Source organism: Epinephelus moara, chromosome 17, assembly GCF_006386435.1.
Source record: "Epinephelus moara isolate mb chromosome 17, YSFRI_EMoa_1.0, whole genome shotgun sequence".
In the NCBI taxonomy this organism is placed as follows: domain Eukaryota; kingdom Metazoa; phylum Chordata; class Actinopteri; order Perciformes; family Serranidae; genus Epinephelus; species Epinephelus moara.
This window is the reverse complement of record NC_065522.1, coordinates 22683718-22710650: the sequence shown is the minus strand read 5'-3', so window position 1 is coordinate 22710650 and position 26933 is coordinate 22683718. Positions and strand designations below refer to the sequence as shown.

Genomic DNA, 26933 nt, shown 5'->3' with positions numbered 1-26933 from the left:
TTCAGTCATTTATTCAGCATGATTGTCATGAGTATTGGATTTTATAAAACAGTAAATGTTGCCACTACATTATTATACTGTAGATATGGCCAACATGCAACAAGGCACCAAATGCTATAAAAAAAAAAAGAAAATATGTATAATTTTAATTTAATTTCCAACACTAATCATCACATAATACATCACTTAGTACAGCATTCAAATTTAATTGGAGGAAATCTTCAAATTGACTTTTCTTTTCAAGCGTCTATATTTCTGATGGGGAAATCATTCAGATCTGCCATGATTCACTCAAAGACCCACTGATGTACTCAAAGACAATAATGACTCCATGTGGCTGGTATAATAAGACAACAGTCCTCAAATATTTAGCATATGAACTTGTTCTAAGTATGCAAACATTATTTTTGACATGATTGTAAAATGTAGTGCTTGCATGTGTGTGTGTACATACGTGCAAATAGACAATATGTTGCTGAAAAACAAGGTCAGTTTTTAATTAGCAATACACACCGGCTATGAGTTTGTCAGTGCCTGACTTTGATAAAACAATCAGGGACTGTTTGCAGTCTCTTGAAAAATGTTAAACTCCTCACCTAACAATACCATGATCTACAGTAGCTACTGAATTTGTCAAGCGTAAACCGTCAAGTTCTGACCCATCATTCGAGGCAAAACAACCTGTAGAGAACTGAAGTTATGTGAGCAAACGGGGCCCTGCAAGATGGGAGTGCAGATGAGGGTGGTGGCTGCAGGAGTGTTTGGAGGTCATTTTCAGAGGAACTCGCTGCACCTCTCTAATCACACCAGTCCAGTGGCTCAGGTCCTAGCTCTGCGTTTCTCTCAAGTCATGTCCCTGCTCCCCGTCTGTGGCTCCAGTTTGAGCTGATGAGGTCTGTTCCTTCTGTGAAGTGTTAAGGGCTAGCTGCATGGCCCAGACGCTCAGAGGCCTCATGTACGCCAGAGAGCGGTAGATTCCCTTCTCGCAGTAGGCTTCAGGAGTCTGGAAGGCCATGCCCAACCTCTCCCACACAGTCCGGTAGCAACCCTCCGCAGTGCGCATACCCTCCTCCTGCATACCCTGACAAAAAAAGAAAACCACAGAGGCATGTTTTTTTACTCAATGTCAACACAAATAATGTACAAAGACAAATGCATTTATATTGTATGTTGATAATGATGCTCCCTTTAACTGACTGAGTAACATCATGTGCAGCTTAGTCGAGCAGAGAGCTGCGTTAGGCTCGGGAACATATCATTTTTCTACCTTGTGACTTAATGTAATTTAGCCTTTTTTCAGTAAACGTTATAAACTTGATTACATCTTGTGTAATTCACTTCATACTGAAGTCACTGTGCCTGCAGCCACCACAAAATACCTTATTGTTTAACCCTTTGAATGTAAAGTAGGTACAGAAATACACACACACTTACCTCATGGATCATAGTGGCTGCCAGTCCATACACCACTCCAATCCACACCTCATCTGATTGGACACTGGAGCGGTCAGGCACTCCCTCAGGACGCATGCCATTAACTGCCCCCATCTGGCCTCCAGCGAAGCTCATTACATTCAAGTCAAAGACAGATTTTAGTGCGCTGTGGATTTTTTCTTTTGGAAAAGCCTAGAGGGAGAGAGGATGTGATGTTCAGACCATGTTTGTCCTAATCTGAAAACATTACTTCATTATTGTTTGTCTAATTTGCAGCTTGGCATAAGGAAAGGGAAGAGATGTTCGGTCATGAACATTAAACAAAACAACAATGTACTGTGTGCAACTGGACATATATATTCACAACACTCATCAAAATCAATGCAACTCTTGTCAGTATTCAGAAAGCTATTTTTTGTTACTATGTGTGTATTACAACAAAAATGGGAGAAGAAAAAATAGAGACTAGCCCTTTCAAGCCTCAGCAGGAAAGTAAGGTGGGGAACGTGAGGAGATAAATGAGACAGACCTGTGATGTGGGGAAAAACAGCATAGAGAAGAGCAAAAGGAGGAGTGAGAGAAGAGGGGAGAGAACTATAAGTTTAATCCAGTTTCCTACATGTTTGTGTTTGTATTTAAATGCAGTTATTTGTTCCAGGAACGCTCAGGATTTCATGGACTTCCCTGAGTTACTTGAAGTGTGCTGATCCTCTAAGTGGGTTCAGATGAATCTTGTTTAACTATCTCTCTGACCTGCTCAGATGTAGGCATGGACTTAATAATATTTGTTGGACCTACAAAATTCAAGATAAGTTTTTTGCATTGTGACATGCCTTATGTTTCTGCGCTCTAGGCGCCTGACATTTCTGCCAGAGCGCTCAAGTTGAAAAAACTTCAACTCAGAGCGGATAAACGCCCCATGTCATCTCCTTTTTCGTCATCTTTTTTCCCATTGTCCAATTGGATGATTTGAGAGGCGGGCCTTCTGTGGTAGAAATAACAGCAAGTTTACAGTTGGTAAACAATGGAGGAGAAACTGGTGGTAGCGGTTGCTTGATACTCAGAGCTATACAGCCAGACGATAGGCAGCAGGTTGTCAAACTGCCCCGAAAGGATGACTTTAGGATGACTAAACTGAGTCATCCTAAAATATGACTAGAAACAGCCATCATTGAGGAGAAGCTCCTGGACCAACTGGTGGTACTCCCCATGATCCACCCTCTTTTTAAGGGTCTCATGTACCCACACAAATCTCTGTTTCCTTGTGACCAACAAACTATATACTGACAGCCTCTCACTCTCAACCAGAGCTACAGCAAGTACCCTCTGCCTCAACATTTTAGAAACTAGACACCAATTACTGTGAAATTTAAAAAAAAATATAAAGGGTAGATTGATCACGCAGGAATGTTTGTGGCAACAATGAAAAGGCGCAGCAAGCTTTTTTTTTGTCACGAGTGGCATTCAATTGACAAAAAACAAACAAAAAAAAGCAGTACAGCAATGTGCAAAACACTTTCTGTGTGATCAGGGCCTAACCCTGCTCATAAAGGTGTGTTTAACTTGCCTGGTATTCTGCCTCTCCCAGTCCGGACGCTCTCAGGAACCAGTGGCCAGCACACTGGTCAGACATGACACTATTGGAAAGGTCTCTCCCACTGCTGTCATAGTTGTAATACTTGCCTAAACATGAAAGGAGAATAGAAAATAAAGGAAAGGCAATTCAGCTGAAGCAGTAACTTAAATTTACCTGAAAACAGTGGCTGCATTTTTACTGGTTTTGTTTTAAATCACTGATGTGTGGCAGCCTGTATGTAGGAATAAGAAAATAGGTTTGTCATGCCACTCACTTCACTATCAATTCTGATATTTAACATTATCACATATTTTTCTCATACTATGCAGCCCTATCTTATTTTTTGCTTTTGAAGAGATTTTATTAAAAATACACAATTTGTGTGTTCATAAACCTGCACGTAATGCAACATAAAACCTTACCATTCCACAGCAGTTTGTCAAAAGCAGCGCTACCCCTGTCCAAGATGTCTCTGTAACGTCGGTATGTCTCCTCGTTGTCCACCAGTCTGGCCATTTTACACATCACACACAGGGACGCCAACCACAGCCCACCACAGTACGCACTGTAAAATACAAAATAAAAGAGCTTTAGTCAAAAGTAAACCTTGCCGCACTCACATAAAACACTGAAGAGTTTAGCTTCATGAAAAACTAAATTTCAGGCTTAAACTAAACATACCAGTCCTCAATGTTAAAAAAAACTTTTTTTCTGTAAAACTGAACTTATATTTAGCTGTAACAATGTTTTTTTCTCTAATTATCCCTAAAGATCCAGTGTGTAGGATTTAGGGGCATATATTGGCAGAAATAGAATATATTATAATAATTATGTTTCCTTTAGTTTATAATCACCTGAAAATAAGAATCACTTTGTCAGCGTAACCTTAGAATGGGATGTTAATATCTACAAATGGAGCGGGTCCTCTTCTACAGAGATGGCCATGTTGCACTGTCACGTTTCTACAGAACAGACAAATCATGCTCTGGTTCGAGATAGGGCCATTTATGTTTCTGTGTCAGCCACTTTGGTTAACAGCCCCTCCATGATAAGCAGCGTCACAAAAACACCAATTTAAAATCTGCTTTATTTTGTGTTTTTACTTCACCAGGTTTTCAGGAGAGACCACTGTGGATAATTATCACTCCTAGTAAAAACGTCCTGAACGTCTAAAATCTTAAGTTATCAGAGATAAAAGGTGAGCACAGGTGCTAGGTTAGTGGCTCTTCTCCGACATAGCAAACAGCGTCAGAGAAACACTGATTTGTAACATTGATTGCGGCCGTGCTGCCTGCTCTCTCCGGTTTCACGCCAGGCTCGGCTCCTTTCAAAGACTCCTTGCGAAGCACTCCTCTGGGGGTTTTTCAAAGACTCCTTGCGAAGCACTCCTCTGGGGGTTTTTTGGACCTAATTGTATTGCGGAGTTTTGCACAGCAGCGACCGAAACTTTGCTCTCAAACCACAAAAAAATGTGATGGCAGTCTCCTTCAGTATATTATTCTATGCTTTCTTTTGATTTTCACATTGGCTAGTCATCCTGTTTAATTTGTCTTCTGATTAACTCGGAACCGCTGAAACAAGTTGTAGAAAGCCTCTACAAGTAATCGGTTACTGGCAGACACTCTGTGCTGCAATAAAATGGTTAATCAGCGGTGCCGTGCACTGTAGAGCCGATGTGCTGCTGGTTCTGCCGGCCTGAATAGAATATAATGTCTATAGCCTTACTGTTGTGTACAGCATTTATAGACTGAGCTGAGTAGTGATGCGCGGGTCGACCCGTTACCCGCGGGACTCGCAAATGGACCTGCGGGTCGGGCAGCAGTGATCGTCTGTTAAATCGGTCTGTAAATGATATTTTGACATTATTGGCTATTACTGTCATGGCATCCGAAGGTACTGATGCGTTGAGCAGGTGACAGTCCACGGCCGTTTTCAAAACACACTTGTGTCACGCACTCCAAAAGAAACTTGTTGAAACTTTAAACAATAATTTATTGTACAAAACAGGGGAAACAAACATTGACAAAAACGGTTCCATAATTCATATTAAATTCAAAAGATAACGAAAAAACAGCTACAAGTTAGAGGGAATAGTGATAAAGTGGTAAAACTTGGCATTGATCCACAGCCTCAGACGGACGCGCTCAAGCGTGCTGTGCACACAAGCTCAGTTGGTAGGCGATACTATATTTTCACATTTTTAACAATGCAATTTAAAAGTTTTGATTTTTATTGATAACCTACATTTACCAACAACAAAAAGACTACATTTAGCACCAAAAAAATATGTAAACAAAACAAAACGAATATGGAATACCAAATTTTCATAACGAATACCTACCCATAGAAACGAATATTCGAATATCCGAATATTTGGGTACAGCCCTATCTGGATCAGAAATACAGTTAGAACACATTAGCAAGTGCTGGGCAAACAGGCTGTCTGTGATGTACTTAACAGTGTTGGAGAAACTTTGAGGATAATTCACCTCTCAGTCAAAGCCTCCTGAACAATGAACACTGAAGAAATTCTTACCAGGAGAAGTTTAAACTGTTTGCAATCTGCATTCCTCACCACTAGATGCCACTAAATCCCCATAAATCTTACACACTGGAACTTTAAGTGAGATATTTTAGTGGGGAAAAATACAAAAGTTATGTGGTGCACTATGATCCTTAGTTGCTTTGAATTTACAAGCTCAGCTAACAAAACTTGCTAATTAAACAATATTCTTCAAATGATCTTGACAGTGTTAGTTTATTTCCCAGCTGTGGAGCTTTATCTACTGTGAGGCTGCTGTGTTCACAGTCTTGTGAGATGAAAATGTAAACAGGAACTGTCAGTGTTTTAGAATCCAAACTCTTTCATCTTTGCGCTCTGAACTCAACCCTGGCTCTCAAGAGGTCACATTTGAAGAAGCACTGCAGCTACACACAAATCAGTTTTTCCTTCCCTTTGTCCCGAATCATGCTTTTTCCATTTCCTTCCCCTTCTCCCTTCCCCCTGACATTCAGTTCAGGCTTGAAGTTGTAAATGCAATTATCATACAGTAGTTTCTTTCTTTGAAGAGAGCTCAGTTAATTAAAAGACCTAAATGATTAGATTTAATTTAATCAGATCCTAATCATCCCAACTTGTTAATAGAATTTGAACATTTCAGTTTTATTAGGTGTTAACTGTGTGCAAATACTGACTGGGTAGTATCACTGAGCACTCATATCGCAACATCTGAAATGACTGGGGCATAGGACAGCCCAAAGGAGGGAGTCCTGTGATACTGTTTCCCTCATCGTCATGTCTCTGTAACCTAATCTCTACTGATGTGTTTATTTCAGGGCTGCCATGTTTGTTCATCGTCTCACCTCGGTCCAGTCACTGTCCAACCATCATAGGTCTGGTCAGCATATCCAGAGTTCTCTATCAGGCCGTCTCCATCCAGGTCAAACTTCATCTCTGACTCCATCACCGCCTAGCAGATCAACCAGTATGAGACAGCTGAGTGAGCATGTGACATCCACTATTCTCATGTTCTGTGTCACTACTACAGATGGGATCCACCTCTCAAATGCAGTACAGTTAAAACTGTATCGGTCAGTTATACCTGGCAGATGGGCCACATGTCCCGCAGGTACTGACTGTCCTGGGTGAGATGGAAGTCCCTGTAGACTTGCAGGACAAACTTCAGGTTCAGGTCCTTCCAGTCTGCAGTGTCATGGATGAGGTAGGCATTCACCCTCTGCCATGGCTCATCATCTAGGGACAGAGGTGTTGTAGTGAGAGACAATTCATGATGGTAAAAAGCAAAATGTTTGGTTTAACGTAGGCTATTGGTTTTAGGGCCCCGACACACCAGGCTAATCATCGGTGAGCGTCCGTGGCCCTAGTATTGGGGATGTGTCCCGCAACATTGGCACTTCTTGACCCTTGTTGGTGGCTTTTCGGCCAATTGAGCATGTTGAATCCAGGGTTAACGCTAGACTTTTCTTTTGGACGGCCAATATAGCCATTAATATTCAACAATTCTGTCCATGTAGAAACACAACACCTACATTTAACACCTGCATTTAAACTACCATAAAACACTTCAAATCAAATTACTTACAAATAAGCTAAATGAAGAAGCAGTACATTGAACGAAGTGACGAATAACACATGCAGCCGTATCTGGGATATTTTGGTTTCATTTTTGTACAATTACAGGAAGTACAGACATATTGTTCATCTTTATATACAGTCATTGCTCTCAGCACAGTACAGAAATAAACTGAAACCTATGACTACCTAAAATGAAGTAAATCAAACACTGAGTTATTCCACTTAACTCCCCGCGGAGCTGTAGTAAATTACATTGTCTTTCTCCTACCTGGGTCTCCTATGTCGTGAGGCACCACATTTTTGGCCTTAACAGGAGAATACCGCCCACTCATCAGATGGAGCCTCTCTGTTGGGTCCTGCTGCACCACACTGCCCGCTGAGAAGAGATTAATGCTGTAAAACTTTGCCCTTGTATTGCTCTTTATCAAAGACACATGCTTTTACAGCTGATGAGACATTATGATAACAGCACTTCACTTACCAATGTCATATTGCACACTCAAGGCAAGTTTGGGCCACAGCATGATGAGTGCAAAGGAGGCGTAGAAGTGCACATCGTACGTGTTGTACATTCTGTACTCCTGACCTGGGAGACAACAATGGCTCAGTAATGTGGGTCACATATCTAATATAGGCAGATTTCTCTTTTTAGTTTTGCCAACACTTGATACTCAATACATTTTAGATTTTCTATCAGCAGCAGACCTGTTTTTTAATACACATGAGCACCTCACATTCTTGCATTTTGTATTTCACAGTGCATACTGTGGTGGGCTGTGGTTGGCGTCCCTGTCAAGGGTCACATCATTTTCAGTTTTTGTGACCACATGGATGTTGTGGTATAAATCTGGACTTTTGGAGACCACTTTCAGTTCACTTTTATATCAGATATGTCACGTAATTATTTAGTTGTGGATTGCAGTCAATGAGAGCTAAAATGTGACCAGTGTTAATTTCTAGACCTTGATGAACAAACTACAGTACAGCTGCAATTAATGATTTTCATTATTGATTAAAGGTGCAATGACCTATTGTAGTACATGTTTTATTAAATATCTCCTCATGGCCTGCTAGCTACAATACGATATTTGCATCACAAAGTTTGTCACAATGCAATTTTGATTATTTCAGGGTCCATGAACTGATTGATTAATCAAAAAATTGTATTAGCTCTAAAATGCCATGTCCAATCTTGAAAACTAACCCTGAACTAGTCCAGAACTAACCCCGTTTCCTTGCTGCTTACCTTCCAGGTAGGCGAAACGACCGAACTCCTTGATGACAGCCGGCTGAGCTGGCAGCCCCCCGTCCTCGCTGCGCACGCCACCACTGACATCAGCATCCTCTGGTAGCTCTATCCACACCGTCCCTCCATCCGCCACAAAGTACAACTCATTAAACAGGGCTGACTTATACCAGGAGGGGAGAGAGCTGCAAGGACAGGGTGGCAGGATAAACCATTATGAGCATTCATAGCTGGCTAACAGAATGTTTTTTTATTGATTAGTTGTGATTTTAGTCCAGAGCTTTCAGAGCTGTGACCTACCTGTCCTGCAGTATGGGTCTTTGCCACTCCTCAATGCTCTTCTCCCACTGTCTGTAGTGTGTTAGGGCGTAGTGACTGAGCGAGGGGGATGCATCCCCTTTGGTCCCAAAGTAACGAGTGTATCTCCTAGAGACAGAAAAGGCACAAGCTAATGACGCTGCATGTTCATCAACAAATGCAACAAATATAAAAGCAAAAACGTATTTTGATTAACATTTTAAGTTTGATATCTTAGTAAGTCTAACTTTGGCATTTTCATGATGTCAGTATTTCAATTTTTTGCATTAGGTAGGAAGGCCTGTTGTGCTTTGGTCTCTTTATTCATAGAAGGAAATTGTTTGGCTGAAATTTCTGATAAATGCAAAAACATATCTGAGACTGAATTAAGAAAAAAACCAAACCAAGCAACCACAGCAAAGACAGTTAACAACACTGGTGAGATCTTTTTTCAGTTAAGTAACAACTGTAATAGAAACAACAGGTGGAGTGACATCTGTAGCCGTGATAAACATCGGCTTGTTTACATTGATGCAAAGAAACACACAGTATGTGGGTTTCCTTTGTGCTTGATGTACCTGATGTGTTCCCTCTCCCTTGAGCCAAAGGTGATTGTGGGCATGTCCCAGGCCAGGCAGAACTCCAGACTGTTATGGCTCTGAGCCGGCACTGAGCAGCCCACAGCCAACGCTGCTGCCACCTTCTCTCCCTTGGGCGTGGGCGGGCTGGATCCTGCAGAGGCAAGAGGAGGATAATGAAGCATAGCATGGATGGTAAATGGCCTTGTATAGCACTTTTCTAGTCTTCCAACCACTCAAAAAGCTTTTCCACTACATGTCACATTCACTCATTCACACACTGGTGGCCGAGGCTGCCATACAGGGTGCCACCTGCAACTCAGTAACCATTCACATGCGCTCACACACCGATGGAACAGCCACCAGGAGGTTGGGGTTTGGGCTGGAGGAGCTGGGAATCGAACTGCTGATCCTCTAAATAGTAGACGACCCGCTCTACCTCCTATGACCCATGGGTCATTTACGGCATCTTTTTTAATCTCAAACCTAAATATTACACAGCACAAAAGCCCAGTCTGCTCTGATTGGTCAGTGTTTCCAGGTCTTTCGTATCTCACTCAGTATGTTTACATGCAGCTTGAGAAAATCGAATTATTGGCTTAGTCCGACTGAAATCAGATCATCTGTAACTCGGCTAACACGCCTAGATAATTTGATTGAAAATCTCTGAAAACATTCTGTTTCTCAGAATGTTTGTGAGTACGGCCCCTGATGAACTGTGAGCTGCCAAATGGTACGTTTTTAGTAACCATGTTTGTCGCCAACATTGCGAAGAATTGCCACTGTTATTGATCAATATCCTCTCACATCCGCTGGGCTAACTGCTGTTACTACTTTATTTTCTTTTCAAATTCACCAGTATGTATATCATGGATTCCAGCAGACAGGTCAAAACATGCCAAAGCAGCATCCTAAGTAAGTTTATAATAACTCACATAAACATCAGTGTGCAATAGTCCACCTTCTCCTTGCCTCTCTCATGTTGGAGTATTTATTCCTTGTGTCTCTGTCCTTAGACCTGACAGTTGTGCTACTAAGATGCATAAAGCTTGTGTTTTGCGTTCAGGTGGTTCATTGGGTTTAGCCTTTTGCTCATAAGCCTTTATTCACCAACTGACTTACTTTAGTCAAGTGACGAAACTTTTTGCAAGCCCATGTAAACTAGAAGACCGGAGACTGTCCTACATTTCAGTTTCTTTCCTTCCTTCTCCTTGCTTCATGTTGAGAACAAGACGACTTTAGCCATCTGTTCTGTTCTGAATCTGTCTCATCAACTTCACAGGCTGTTTTCTAAGTACTGACCTGTAGGAGAGTCCAGCCGTCCGTCAGTGATGAGGTCACTCCACAGGCCGCTGCAGGTTCCCTTCGGGCTGAATGCTGTCTGGTGACTGACCTCCCTGTCAGGCTGTTAAAGTGTAAACACATGCTCTCAGTAAATCTAAAACCTAATGCCCACTAGCACCACACATTTCACAACCAGTTGATTATTATAAATCCACTTTCATATAACAGAGACTATTGTTACAAATCCTGTTTATTCCCTGGGCACAACCTACTACAAAAACCTACTAAAAATCATAAGCTTCTAACGCTAACCTGTTCTCGGGCTGCGATGCACAGAGTGTAAGGGTTCACCGCAGTGCAGTGATGGAGCAAGACCCCCGACACTGCCTCCCCGTCCTTTTCCAAGTGGAATGGTTCATTCCAGTGTCCCCCACTCTTGTCGTCCTTGTGTCCCGACCCATTGACCATAGTGAACATGATGGAGACATCAAGAGCGTAGTCATTCTTGTTCTCTATGTCCCACACAAATACTGCCACTGGCAGACTAGAGTCCTGAGAGAGAGGAGATACACATGGTGGATTAACTTTTGTAGAACCAGCATGTTATCATACACCATTTTAAATCTGTATTTTACCACTACTAAGTGTTTCTACTGTATATTTCAGCAGCTATCTCAGAAATGTGGGACGTTTTGGGGACCAAACTATCAAATGACTAATTTAGCTTCTACGTGCAACTGCAAAAACTAAACTAAGAAAAGTGTTCAAGTAGCTTATAAGAATTAACCTATATCCGTCATAAGCTGATGAAGGATGATTCATCTGCGTGACTGTAGTCTAAAAAGGTTCAGGAGGTAACTTTTATAAAAGTAAGTTTTGGTCATATTTGCTGAAACTGTCACTATACTCTGACAGAAGTACATAAGACAGATCCTCCTAGTGCTCCTGATGGCATTTGCAATAATCCACCACATCTGTACAAAGACAACCAGCCAGTGCCGAGGAGTCTCTAACGCAGCATCACTGTTCGTACACAAGGTGTGCTACCAATAAAAACATACACGGCGAAGATGAGTAAACAGAGAAAGGGAAAGCTTGGGTTTCGTCTTCGGGCTTCTTCTGTTTTCTTGTATTTGCCTTGTACGTTATTGTTGTTGTGCAGTTTTTCATTGCTGGTAGCCATTTTTATTTATTTTATAGGTTGTTTTTCATTGCTGGTAGCCATTTTTATTTATTTTATAGGTTGTGTTTTTTTTAGAAAAGGCGTTAAGAAGAGCAGATTTGTTGTCTGATTAACCTGATCTGTTCTGATTAGCCCTTCTTACACGGAGATTGCACTGTTGGCTGCTACTAATGCCGCCTTTGCATCATTACACAGAACCATATGTCAGTGGCATCATTCATAGACTGCATGCTGACAGCATGGAATCAAGAGAGGCATGACAAGTGTGACATGTAACACAACAACGTCAGCTTCTAGTGTGACATATAACATGCGCGTTGGCAGCACTTTATAAACAATAATAATGGCAAAACATGGCAATAACAGTTATTTACCATCTCTGTTATATGGTAGCTGATCTCGTCCTACGCTCGTAGTATAGGGAGCTCCTGAATCTTACGGTTTCCCAATTTTTGGACATTTACGTCTGCTGTTCTTCTGCTTTGAGTTAGCTGCTAACTGCTAGCAGCTTCTTTTTAAATCTCCCGCAGTGGGTCGCCACAATAACACGTTGTCGAAACGTCACACCTGCTCTGCCCATGGTCCCATCCTGCTGGCTGCCCAGTTTATACAGACACTGTTTTTAGCGCTACTACCTCCCATGGTGGCTTACAGGCGAGACAACTCTGTCCTTCATTCCACGATTGTACCTTATATACAGCACTGAGAGGCGGCATAACATCACCAGATACCCGCCTTGAACAGGCTGTGTAATAGGGGCTATTGAGAGCATGCGCGGGGGAGGGGGGGCTGCACATTATGTTGACAAGCAGCGATTTAGGCTCGGACTAAGACTTGGTTTTCAGGCGCGGTGGATTCTTGCAAATGCCATTTGCAGAGGAACCAGACCAACCTGATTTTTTCACAGATTATTAGAGCTATTTTTATAAAAGCTGCCTACTGAACCTTTAATAACCCGAATGTGATGTTTGAAAAGTATCATAATACTGTTGGACTGTAGGAAAATCAGGGACACCTCAGTTACCTGGTAGTCATGGGGGATGACTGGGGAAATCTGTCTGCAGGTTAAGGTGACATTCTGTCCCGGCAGGTGGTAAACGGTCCAGGCGCGGGGGTACAAGGCGTGATAGAAGGCGTACTCTCCGCAGTAGCCCCAGTTCCAGCCTTGTAGTGTGGGAGGACGCTCTACAGAAAGCACCTGCTGGTAAACTGTTTGCCCACCACGTCGCAAACACACTGTAAACTGAGAAAAAGAAAAGGACACGTCAACACAGTGAATTGTGAATTTACCTTTCTTTGTGTACTGCCCCCCTTGAAACTGCCTCATTTTTCTACATTTCCAACAATGCCCTCTGACAACCCTCTGGGGACATGTCGAAACTTGATTGTACACCCAGCTATTGGTCCTACATTCAGGTAGTCCTAAGGTAAACGAGTCACACCTTTTAGCCAAAACACACAATGCATTGTATTACAATGTACTGAGGCAGCTGTCAGTGAAGAATGTGGTATCTTTTGTCTCCTCCACACCCACATCCATGCTTGGAGCATTAATATTATTGTTTCAAGTAACTGAAAATTGTTCTGGCATTTAACTCCAATGTGGCAGCATTGGAAACATGTTAATGTGACATTTAGTTATCTACATTTGGCCATTTACTCAGACGAACAGGGAAGTAACACCAAAAAGGAACAAAATAAATCTATTAATGTAGATTATCTGCCAAGAATGGTTTTTAACAGTTTTATAAGGGCTTATTATATATCAGCATTTGGCTGGTACTTTATAGGGTTTGTTTCTATGGATTAAGAGAATGATAAATAACAACACTAATTAAAAAAATAACAAATTAAACATTGACTTTTCAGGCTGTAGAAGAAATTGCTGGGCTTTGTTGACATTAAGTCATGTAGGGACCAAAATATAACTGTCCTTTAATTTTCAAGGTGGCAGTCACTCATAAAGGCCTATTCTCCACCCAACACATTGTTGGACGGCCCACTCTCTCTATGAGCTCCCCCAAACCACAGGCCACAGTGCAACCTCACTGTTTGCACTGTCTATATTTATACTCCTGGGGCTGTATTAACAAATACTCCTAGTACTACAAGTTGCTCCTAGTGACGAAATTCCCCTCAAAGTTCAGACCAGGTTGTTTTGTGAAGATAAAAGCTATCCACAGAGCATCCTAGACCTTAAAAGAGCTGCTAAGGTGAAAAACTGTTAGAAGTAGGGAAGGGGACTTTTAAGAGGGTTAAGGGTTTCTGAATCAGAGGAGAAAATGGTGGAAACACAAGAGGAAGGAAAAATATTCTTCAAACTCTGGATGACAGTGAGTTAATGAAATGCTACATCATGCAGGGATATGTGTGGTTGATTTCATAAGGGATATGCACACATTTCCCACGTAATGCTATAACGCCAGAAATAAATTTATCACAACACTAACATATTTGGAAAACTGGAAAAATGCAGCAGTGATGACTTGGGTCTGTCTCAACCTTCCATCAGCAGAGTGATCACACTAACAGTGACAACACTGCCACAGTCAGCAGTTCATTTCATTTCCACTGGGTGTCCACACCTGGAGGCTCACAAAAGGGCGTGTCTCTGACAACCAATCACATCTGTCAAAAGAATGCATCACACCTAGCAAAAGGGTTGACCACACCTCCTCAATAAGATAAAAGTTTCTGTCCCTTCCTTGCTCAGAGTTGCTCTGAGAACTTTCCTAAATCACTCCTAAACTAGGACTCCTCTCTGAGTGTGTTCTCAGAATGTTTGTGAATACGGCCCCTGGTCTCCGTCTCTTTAAGATCTTACATACCTGGTTTGCTGTGACAGTTTTGTAGTGGTACATCCCTGGGTTAAGTTGCCATCTGCAGAATTCCCCCCTCCAACCTCTCGTGATGGTTCCTCCTCCAATACCGCCAAGTGGAGCACCTGCAAATTAGAGTATAACTTGGATTCAGTCACTTTCCAGTTACTTTCAAGACCCTAATTGGTCAAATGCAAACGGTCAAAACAGGCTTTGGTCCAATATTAGAGAGATCAGAATTACACTCACACTTAAAACTGACACAAAAGTTTTCCCTCTCAAATACTGCGAGTCAGCATGAGACTGAGCACACTCTGAACTAATCTGGACTCACCATTAGACTTGCACCGATTACAATTTTTTGGGCTGATCCCGATTTCCGACTTGCAGAGTGTTCGGATGGCTGATTCTGATATTGCGCTATTTTCTATCTTTCCTTTTTCAGAACAGTTTAACCAAGATACAACCAGCTTTTCAATAATCATCTCAAACAAACAATCAAACAGTGACACAGGTTAAGAAACATTTTCCTTTTTGCTCAAATATAACTTCAGGTATAGTATTAAAATAAGTAAGTAAACAAGGCATACATAAATAAAACATAAATAAATAAAATAATAATTCTTGGTGTATAGCATTTGTGGGTAATTTCTTGAATAGATAAAAAGTAAAAATATCTCCTGTGGAAAATTCACACAGGTCTTCACATCTACAAAGTGCAGTGTTATGGACATTCATATTTTAACAACTAGAAAAAAGGTGCACATTCTTCGGCACGTGGACACACCTCGTCAGTTTCAAGCAGCACAGTGCAGCAGTGAGAGCTCCGCAGTTAAGTTTAACACGAATTAACAACTTTCTCCTTCTCTCTTTTGAACAGGGTCGCCTGTTCAAGTCCCCGTCCGGACCAAAATATGGAGCGTGGACCGGTAGCTGCAGAGGTGCAAGTTCACCTCCTGGGCACTGCCGAGGTGCCCCTGAGCAAGGCACCGAACCCCCCAACCGCTCAGAGCGCCTGTCATGGGCAGCCCACTCTGACATCTCTCCACTTAGTGCATGTATAGGTCCAGTTTGCGCATGTGTGTGTTCGGACCTGTGTGTAACTGACAACAGAGTGAAAAATTGAATTTCCCCTCGGGGATTAATAAAGTATATAAAATTTAAAAAAAAAAAATAAATAAATAAAAATGTAAAAATTTTGATGTGTGAAACATTAAGGTGAGAAGCCGCTCATGTGTCACTTCCTCACATCACACAGCCGTGAGTTGCACATGTGCGTGTGTGTGCGCTGCTAATGTTACACAATGTCAATCATGCGGCGCGGCGGGAATTTGACCGGCGTTTTAAATCGGCATATTTTAGACTGACCGGCCGGTCGCAGGTCATGGCTGATCAATTCCGAGCACTGCCGATTAATCGGTGCAAGTTTACTCACCATATATTTGACGCAAGGGTTGGGCACGAAACATGTCGATGAACGGAGCTTTCTTTTCCACCTGGGTCTTCTTGTACCACCATTTTAGATACCTGTATAAACACACATGCAGTACATGAATTACCTTACAGTCACAAGTGGCAAGGAAATCAACAAATAATCAGACACAGTCAGTTGAAACTAGCATTTTTTTCTACTTCATCTGATACCCATCATGTGAATGAAAGCACTAAGTTGCGTAAAATGCCACCAGACACCACAGGCATGTAGTAGCCATACTGCTGAACATTTTGGTGGCATCTTGGCACGCTGAACTAACTTTCAACTCTGTCAAATACACTCCTGCATTAGAGTGTCAGTCACATGTCACAGATGATTGGCTGCAAGCAAAACCATACAAACAGTCTTTTTCCTAGGGATGGGTACAAAATGAATAGAATGCAAGTATCGTTTGACTGGAGAAGTTTCATATTACTCGGTACTGGGTTATTTCAGTTGATACCTTAAGGGCATCGAGTACTAATACCCAGCCTTGTCACAACACAGTGCACTCTGAAGGAACTGTTTGCTCCAGTTTGCAAACAGTGTTGCCAAACAAAGTAAAAGCCCTCCAGCTTTGCCTTGTTATGTTTGTTTTTTTTAATTGCGCTGTGTCCGTGATTTTCATAGTTTCCTTTAGCATGCTGCTTATAGTCAGGCACGTGGCTGCAACCTTTTTAGAAAGCCTTTAACTAATCTGCCTCCTGTGCCCAGGAACATCACAAACATAATAAAATAATAATAAAGTAAGTAAATACAGGCAGAGGGCAGAGTCTTTGGAGATAGGCCTGGCATGTAAAAAGAACATGCACCCTAACTACAGTCATGTGTCAGAGGGTTATGAGCAGGGACGTTCTTAGTTATAAAACTAGAAAAGCACTCGGGGAGCGCAGACCTCCGCCAAGCAGCTCGGATTTCCCGCCATTTTATTATTTTATTCCACTTCGCTTCAACTGATCACCACCAAAATTTCATCATCTGTCCCTTGTCCCATTATCAACCTTTCCTGAAAATTTAATCAAAATCCGTTCAGAGCTTTTTGAGTTATTTTGCAGACAAACAGACCAACGCCGGCAAAAACATAACCTCCTTGATGGAGGTAATGAGCTTATTATTATCACAAGCATATGTGCAATTAGTCAACATGCTTATTCTCCTCGCTTGTTTACAGGCAGCAACAGCTGTTCCCAAGCCTTTAGCACTGAAAACAACAGTGAACAATTTACACACACACACACACACACACACACACACACACACACACACACAGGCAGAGGCAGGCAGAGAGAAAAGAGGGAATTGTGCAACTGCATGAAGGAAGCACTTGTAAAATGAGGGGAATGGAGTCAAAGTGGCAGCTCTACTTTATCTGACTGATGTTAGCAGAGTGAGCATGTGTTCATGTGTGTGTATGCATGCATGTGTGTCTAGGTGCAGCACTCACTATCACACCAGGGTTGTGGTGTAAAATATTAATTAGGCCACGTTACAAAAGGCTTCAAACAGCTCCTGAGGCCCAGAAGATCACAGTTAAAGCGAGTCATTTATCTGTTTATGCTGTGAACTCTGAACTCAGACATGACAGACTTGAATAAAGAAGAGCGCTGCTGCTGGGTTGAGGAGTTGTGTTTTAACACACAGGCCATTAGTTCAACACAGAACAGGCTGCAGTGCAAACAATGCCCCTCATTATGTTCATTTAAATGTCTAGCCTATTGACTTTGAGTGGGCCCTGAGGGGTACAGAATGACAGTAATAAATCTGCAGCAAGCTGACAGGTGGTGAACAGCACCAGTGACTAAGCACTTACTTGAGGTGCTACTATGTCTTTCCTGTTTGGTGCACATAAAACCCAAGCAAGTCTAAAATATGTAGTTCAGTGCAGCTGAACAACAGGCATCTCTATTACAGTATTAACATCACTGAGGATCATGTTTTAGCCCTCATCTGTCTGTGGCAGATTTAAACAGTTTATGACCCCCTCAACTGGAGGAAACCAAAGATTACAAGCTTCAGGATAAATAATGATCAGAGCAGTTTTAGCAGCCCAGGGCGGCTTTTTGTATTTGTTTTCAATGAGACTGAAACATTTTGCTTGCTGCTTTTTTGTTGCTGAGTGCCTCGTGTTTTTGTTTTTGCAGGAGCGCCCTGAACGCCTCAAGTTGAAGAAAAAACCCTCCATTGTTCAATCAGATGAATTGAGAGGCGGGCCTTCTGTGGTGGCGATGACAAATGGTAGTGTATGGATCGTAGCCTCAACTATTTTTTAATGTTTTTCCCGACCCACGGTTGGCAGCAGACTGTCAAACTGTCCCTGACTCCTCCTAAAATAAGCCTTGAACTGAGCATCATCCAAGTGAAGCTCCTGAACCAGCTGGTGGCACTTCCTTTAATTTTTTTGTCTTAATGGGGACCTCATGTACCCACGTTTCCCTGTGACCAGTCCCCAAGTGCCCTTCACCTGTCCATCTTTTAAGCAGATTTTGTGAGTTTACTTCGAAGGTAAATAGCTGTTAAGATAAGGACAGGTAATTTGGTTGTTGCCTTGGGACAATAAAGAAAAAAAAAGATATGGCAAGCTGCAAAAAGTGCTCTGACAGATGGAGGCCTAGGCCACACTATACTATAGTAACATCATTAGTACTATAGTATTCGTAGAGTTAGATTCCAGTGGTGTCTGCGTAGAACTGTTTCCAAGTCGTGTGATCTCAACATTTCCAATAACTCCAGCGCTGAAAGATGGATGTAATACTTTACAAAATTCACAACATATTTTATTGGACAGAATATTCTGCTTCTGTCCATATTTATTGATGTTAAGTCAACATTGTCACTGCAGTCAAACTGTTTGCGCTCCTACCTGCTGCAAACAAAGGGAGGCACGCAACTGTATTAATACAGCAGTCAAGCAGCAATCTAACAGCACTATACATTACATTTCTTCATTAATAAAAGTTGATTTGATGCAAAAGACAGAGACTTTTTTAAATGTGATTACATCTTAAAATATGGCAACAGACTAGATATAATTTTTTTTACATCTGAAGCTTTGAATTTAAAAAAGTCACCTTTGGTATCAGCCCTAGTTGCCTGTACAGCAGGGTCTTCCCCAGGAAACTACTTGATGGGTGGTAAGCCGCTCACATCCTGAAGCATCCTGTCTCACAATAAACTGAGTGTACATGAAGACTAAATACAACTGTTAGAAATTTGCTGTGTGAAAGACCATCTATGCTCTCTTCCCTGGAGGTAACTGTTTTCTTAAATGACTTTTTCAAATGATGTTAGTCTTCATTTCAGAGGAGGTGGCCCAAAAGCATTGCAAATAAAACCCGTTATAGACATGCAGTCCATCAACTACAGTATCTGCAACATCAGATAACAGTCAAAAACAGGAAGAAATGTTTCTTTTGGCTCCACATTATGAGCTTGCTTACGCTCAAAAATAATCCACGTTTCAGCCACAGAGGGCTTTTTTGTGAGGAGGATCCCATGCAACTGCAAAACTGCTGTGTGCGCTATTGCAGGATCTGACTGTAACGGCAAACAATGACTTCACAGGGAAAGCTCGGTGCAGGGAAACAACAACACAGCTCCACCCAGGAGATGAATAGGGTCAGTTGAAATGAATTATTTGAAGCCACGGCAGGTTGCATAATTGTCAGGATCTTATTGTGCGTTCAACTGGAATGCAAACAAATCAGTCCTCACCCTCATCTGGCTCTGAATACAGACCGAGTATGCCAACGTGAATCCAACCTGTGTGTTTGCTCAAGCTGCCATCTTGTTCTCCACAACAGTTAACACTTCACTAGTATTTAAGTGGAGCTTGTAGCAAGGCATGGGATGATATGAACATTTTAAGTCACAATTTAACTGGCCAAAATCATTGCAATTCCAGTATTATCCAGATATTCACCAAAACGTGCTTAAAACTCTTAAAATGGCACTGAAACACACTGGCAGGCCTGTCACAGTTTCTAATTTTGGACAACACATTGTCCCAGAAATAATTACGATAACAACTGCGAGACAATTTTATGTCACAGATATAATGATAACATAATAGTGTTATAATGCAAGTACCTTTCAACGAGCAATAAACTTTTAATTCTTAATAATATTCAGACATTGGATTATGGAAAAGATATTTAACATTTTTAAAAAGTAATTGATGATTTTTAATTTAAACAAGAACGTATATATATATAAAACTATAGTACCTTAAAAGGAGTAGCCCAGATTTACTCACGTTGAGACTTGATACAAAATTTGACCGACAAAACCAAAACCAAGTGATGCCTCTTGCAACTATTAGATAAATTTAGCAAAGCTCTGGAAACACCGCAGTTTCTTACATAATCTGGCTGCTGTGCTGCAGTCTGGGAGCTGGGCAGTTTACTGGTGGATAAACAGAGTTGAAGATAAATTGTTGGGGGGTAAAACTACCAACAACTACATGTCTGGCTCATCGTCAGTGGTTGGCAAGCTAACAGCTGGACTGTGCCTCTTCCAAAAGTGCAGCTGCAGGCTACCGCTAAGCTATACTGTGTCAACCTTAAGGTGTTGTTTTATTTTTTCCTCGGACTCGTGCACATCAGCGGCGTGGAGAAAAAAAAAAGGGAGAATGGCTGCACTATTGTCTACAAAGGTCGTGAAAACCCTGTTGCTTATTCTGGCCATTGCGTTGGCTAAAATGTTGACATTCTTATGTAAACACAACTAGCAATGTCAAAGTCAGCAGAATGATCGAGATCTACTGTGTAAATATTACGTCACTACAAACGTTAACTGAGAGTGCAGCTCATAGTATCAGTGTCGTTTCATTCAGCCCATGTGTGAGCAGAAAGTTTGCTACGTTGCTATGTTCATATAAATTAAAACAAACTGCTCACTGCTATGGTTTGTGTGCTTTGTGCTAACGTTAGCTGCTGAACAAGAGGCTATCGCCATGCAGCAGCTCTTGTTTCCTTGTTTGGAAGTAGTGTGCGGTGCAACCATAGACTATGTGAGCTACTGGGTTAGCTGCTAAGAGGTCACTGTCTGACGCTGCACAGCGGTTTAGGGTTCGCGTATGTTGCTGTGCTACAGGCCTAGCTAGTAACGAGAGTCTGTAGCTTTGCAGTGGCTCAGTCTTTGTTTCAGCTACTAAAGTGGACACGCCCCTAGCGTCTCAGACCAGAGAATACTGCTTAATTGTTTGTAATTTTGAAACCTATTATTGTATACCTAGCAATTTTTTCGTCATTTAAATTTGGCTGGGTGATTAGTAACATGTTTCTGTGTTGTGACAAACTCATTTCACACATTTATTTTTGCTTTACCCAGACTTTAACCTTAGTTTTTTTTAAAAAATCAGATCAGACAGACAGGAAACGCAGATAGAAGTGGCATCATATCGTTGGATCTGAAACATGTCGATGCTTGATTAAGATCTTTTTTTGAGGTTGGCGTGTATGCAGCGTGCTTTCGCAGCAGTCTCTTTACATGCTGCTGGACTTGATGTTCATGATTATTCAGATAAAGGGAATTTAGCACATTCAACTTATTGTGTGTCTTTTATAACTATCAGCATTAAAGTAATATATTGTCCCATCCCTACGTGTAGCACAATGAAGGCTAAAAGTTTTATGTCCCACTAGTTGACATCCAGTTACAAACACTTTTCCCATTCAGGTGATTTAGGTTGAAGCATTGGTCGACTGATGAGGCACTCAGTCAGAGATTTCAATGCAAAATAAAAGTTAATTATGATGAGAGTTGAGTGGGTTAAAGACAAGTCTTAGATGTCTCTTACTTTTACTTCACGGCTTAATTATAAATACTGTACGAACTTATTATTCCTCAGTTAGCTTGTTTTCGGCACAGTATACTGAACAAAAAGCCCAAAATTATTTACAGTATTTCTTTATATTTTTCCAGCACTACCAGTTACTTGTAACCACCTAATATTTTTTAGTATTATAATAAATCTAGATCTCTGCACATCTCACCCAAATGATGAAGAGCTGAAGGTGTGGCTCCGCCTGGGTTTATTAGTTACCCAGTGTCAAACACTCTCCAGACAACCTCCTCTTACTGCATAACAATTATCACATTAAGCTGTGCAATCATTGACAAATGTTGCCATGGTGATTAAGCCAATCAAGACACACCTCGGGTGAGAAAACGGAAAAAGCTTTGTGTTTTTGCATTGACCTGATGTGATGGTGTAGTATGTTTATTTTACAGCAACATTGCAACAGATTTCAGAACAGAAAAGTGAAGCGAGTTTGTGGTTCAGCATCAACTGAAAAGTTTTCTGTAGGATATCAGTGGATCATTATGTCACGTAACACAGAAACAGCCTCACTGTTAGTTGCTCACAGCAATAGGAACAGTCCATGTTGTCCTGTCGAGCATAAACAAGCTGTTCTATTACATCGCACTGGGGACAATGTGGACATAGTACAAGCAGTAGTAGTGGTGATTTGGATGGGAGTATATAAGTATATAAAAGCTTGATTTATTCAGTCACAGTATGCCTTTTTTTTAATCTACAAGAAACCCATTGAGCCCAAACCACTAAAGAGCAGACCCGATGACAGACAGATGATGACTGTCACACCAGACTCGCTCTGACACACAGTCACGCTCTCAGGATTGAAATGACAAGTGAGAGAAAGTGTTGCTGGCCGTGCGCCCGACAGTCCACTAAAGCTGCAGAGTGTATCACTTTGCGTCTCAGATATCAGCAGGTTGTCGGGAAAACAAACACAACCGCATCAACAGATGTTGAGATCTGTGCTGGATTTTTATCTCTATGGGAAGATTTAAAGGGACAGTTCACTCCCACATCAACAATCTGTGTTTTTCCTCTTCCCTGTCGTGCTATTAATCTGTGTAGATTGTTTTGCTCTGAGTTGCTGAGTGTTGGAGATATCAGCTGTAGAGATGTCTGCCTTCTCTCCAATATAATGGAACTAGATGGCACTCGGCTTGTGGTGCTCAAAGTGCCAACAAAAATACATCTGAAAAACTCAACAGCAATGTCTCTTTCCAGAAATCATGACCTGGTTACTCAAGATAATCCACAGACCTTGTTGAGAGCAGTTTCATGTAGGAACTATTTTCTTTTACTGAACTACAGCCACCAACTGTATCATTGCACAGAAGAAAGCGTGTATCTACTCATGGAGGAAAGGCTTGTAACAGTGCAAGGTGTAATGGCGTCCATCTTGGCTGAGCTGTAACGTGAGCTATCTCAGTGGTGCTAGTTGAGCTAACAGTAGATACAAGCTTCCTTCTGTGTGGTGTTGGTGGGTCATGATTTCTGTAAAGAGACATTGCTGTTAAGTTTTTCACATTTTTGGCGCTTTGAGCACCACAAGCTGAGTGCCATCTAGTTCCATTATATTGGAGAAAAGGCAGACATCTCTATGGCCGATATCTACAACACTTAGCAACTCACACTAAAACAATCTAGACTGATAAATAGCACTACAGTTGAGAGGAAAAATATGGATTTTTGATTATGGGGTGAACTGTCCCTTTAAGCTGTACTCTCCATCATGTTTGTGGGACTGTGACTGATGGGCAAACTCAGCCCTCCTGCTTTGGAGGTCATGATGGAGTAAATAACCTGCGTCTTGAACTTGAAGCTGACCTGGGACCAGAGCTCATGTGCTACTTTAAAAAAGGATCAACTACATGTTCATTTCCTCTGGGGAAAAAATCAAGTCTTTGAAGTTGACCACAGCCTTTTAATTTCACAGAACATTTATGGAGGACGCTTTGTCAACTGTCTAATTTGCTGGGATGGCGTGACCGAGGCAAATCAAGAAACACCAAGAACTATCTTATCAACTGCACTCGAACAGACTAAACAAAATGGTGGACCGCAGTGAAAAATAACCTTTTACCCCATTAATTGGGTGTTAAAGGTCACAGCAACTCAGTTAATCCTTCAGCCATTCTTGAGGAAAAAACTATGGTTATCATTTTTAAAATGCATTGTACGAATAAACTAACAGGTTTAATACTTTTAATGCTTCTTGTTGGTTAACTTTGAATGCTGAAATCTGTCATTTTAACTCAAAATTAAACTGCCTCAAGGTGGACATTTATACTGGAGTAGTTGGAAAGTAGGAGTATAACTTGTTGCAGCATCGACCAACACAAGGCCGGATTGCATTTCACACCTGCTCTCTGTTGAGGGCAGAGAAATCTGACACTATGGGCTAATGCTCCCCAGGTACTCCACCGTGGAAACGTACACATGGTTCTAATGCTATAGACTGAAGGTTGCTATGACATATGGAGGTGTAAACTTAAACAGCCCGTGTCAATAGAAGGAAACATATCTCAGTTGTGCACTGTGTATAACACGTTATAAATGCAATATACTATTGTGGAATGAATGTTTGTTTTTAAATGGCTATTTATGGCTAGTTATTGGTTGAGTATTTGATCTGGCACAGAAAACTGGGTGTGGACCTGTAGACATTGGCTTGTGTTGATTTTTAAACCATTGTAGGTATATTAGTTATACTTCCATCTCATTCACCCAATCAGTGTCCCAGCTGTTTTTGAAAAACACTTATTAATGTTGCTTCTTAAAGCTTGGGTACACTTTGGCTTCACTTTGCAACAATCCCCTAACAAACCTTGAGCATATTGTAATTCAAGTGGTCTGAGAGAAAACTAGACTCCTGCACCTCCTCTTGGCTCTGTTGTCAAGCTCTAGAAAATCTAGGCCATGACGGGAGACTTTGGCTAATCACAGGATTTCAGAGAGAGGGTGTTCCTGTTGACTGTTCTACAAACAGCCAATAGGAACCAGCCAATAAGCCTGATTCAATGGCGGAGAATCCTACAGAGAAAGTTGCTATTGGCAACAACTGGCTACACCGCAAAGAAAGACGGACTTATCAAAAAGAGAGTCGAAAATGTTGCTAACAGTTTAGCCTTCTGCTAACCTGAGTCAAAGGTTCACAGCTGTGTCTTCAAGTTCACGTTTATGTAGTTGGCGATAACCCTGAATCACAGGGTGCCCTCTGCCTCACCACTACAGACCACTATGCCAGGAGGAGAGTAGGTAGGAACTCCGAAGACGGACCTTCAGTCAGTGGCCGCAGCAACCCAAATCCTGTCAGGGCAAACCTCAGCCCTGGGGGACCAGACAGTCCCGACTCCCTGCTGGTTGAGCAAACTTTCTATTGATGCCTGTACGTAGGTTAGACAAGGTGCTGCCGCTGGCCATCATCCTGCTGTGACACCCAGCACTGGGAGGTTTGCGCTAGCCAAATTTCAGCTGCTACAGCTGCCAAATGAAGGTCTGTTTCCAGAACTGTGGCCTGCTCCCCTCCCAAGGAAGCAGGCCACAGTGGTAGGGAGCGAGGCGGAGGGATGATAGGGTGGCTAGCTAGCTAATTCTTGTCTCACTTGTGGTCTGATAAACAGAGAGAGACAGAGAGCTGTGGGCAACTATACAATTAAATGAGATTATATAAATCAATGAATAGGAAACAGGGTTACTGTATAAAGAAGGTTCATATGCCTGTGGTTGTCTGGTGGGAGGGGCTTGGGACAGAAGGGAGAGCTGCAGGTGGAGGGTGTGTTTTCAAAGTTGGTTGTTTTTTTGTTTTTTTTGCCTTTTCCACATTTCTGCCTATTCCAGCTTTAATCTCATGACTGGACATTACTTGATAAGTGAAAGTACTCAGTTTACTGCATGTTAACAGTGCGTTTGAGGGGTTTAGTAAATGGAGTGCATGTCTCACCTGATCCCAAGGCCGATGTGATCCAAGACGTTGGACAGCGAGACATCTTTTGCTTGAAAGGGCTTTCTCTTCTCCTTGAACTCGTGTGCCAGACAGATACGCCAGCCCTCCTTAGGCACACCATATCCCATTTCCTTGGAGACATACCTGCTCATGAGCTCCGCTGAGGATTTCTCACCCCACTCTGTGGTCATTTTAGCAGGACACCCAGCAGTGGGGAGCTTAAAAGTATGAATGAACGGGAGCAGGGAAACACTTGTGATTGCAAACAGAGAGGCGTCACCACCTTTTGTCAACAGTCAGTTTATCGTGCTTTCACCATCAGCCAAAGCCCTCAGGGGGTAGCTACATTTGGCTTAGAAATCTCTAAGTGGATCAGTAAGTTGCACAGAGTCATTCCTGTGGAATAAACCGGTTCTCAGTTTACAAGCTCTGAATACTTGCAGGTAAAAAAAAATCTCCTTAGGGTATAAGATCCAAGTGCCATTACAGGGGCACTGCTATTCACAAGAGATTTAGCCTCTGCAGCTATACATGTTCAGATCCTTTGGGGCTAGTTGCAGCAATTTGCATCACCATCATGGGCAGACCCCTGTACCCCCTTTACATGAAGTCCGGATGTGTCAGCAGCTGAGGCTGGATGGATGGAGGACAGCTACAGACCAGCAGGAAGTACTGAGGATGCCGATCTCAGTCTGTTAGCCGGGACACCTACAGTCAGATGAAACAGAAACGGTTTAAAATAAGTGATCATATTAACCTGGTGGAAATACAGCAGGGCCGATATCAAGCAAGCATCTCAGCCACCGGCGGTTAGCTGCAGAGCTGCAAACTCATAACATCATGTAACGTTAGCTAAACCACCTCTGTAACAGCGGCTAACTTCATCAGCTAACTGGCCCTGAACAGCAGCAGAGAAGAGGTTATTATGTTTTAAATACCGGAGTGACGGCGTCATCCCACTGCTGCTCCAAACCGGCCTCTGTCAGCAGGACTATAGCTTCTGCTAGCACGGCGCTCAATATGCAAATGTTTTACATTTGTCACAGACACCGTGGGGTGGCTACGCCCTCAGTTCTGACTGTCAGGTGACTAGCGCTCACAGGCTACCCACAAATATCTTATTTTATGTTAATTTTATTTTGTTTTACTGTATTTTATTATATTTTATTTTAGCTAAGTTTA

The 26933-nt window shown here is 41.9% G+C and overlaps 1 protein-coding gene across 1 annotated transcript; it reads right to left on the bottom strand.

The window, feature by feature from the left end:
- Positions 1-26786, bottom strand: gba2 (glucosidase, beta (bile acid) 2). The gene is made up of 18 exons (XM_050067089.1): positions 26690-26786; positions 25749-26459; positions 15949-16040; positions 14523-14638; positions 12719-12937; positions 10824-11063; positions 10530-10632; positions 9228-9381; positions 8653-8778; positions 8353-8537; positions 7588-7692; positions 7375-7482; positions 6613-6764; positions 6374-6480; positions 3433-3575; positions 3002-3117; positions 1435-1626; positions 1-1081 (listed from the first exon to the last, which is right to left on the bottom strand). Exons 2-18 carry the CDS (start codon positions 25940-25942, stop codon positions 827-829), a joined length of 2607 nt encoding a protein of 868 aa, XP_049923046.1. The 5' UTR covers positions 25943-26459; positions 26690-26786; the 3' UTR covers positions 1-826.
- Between the last annotated feature and the right edge of the window lie 147 nt (positions 26787-26933).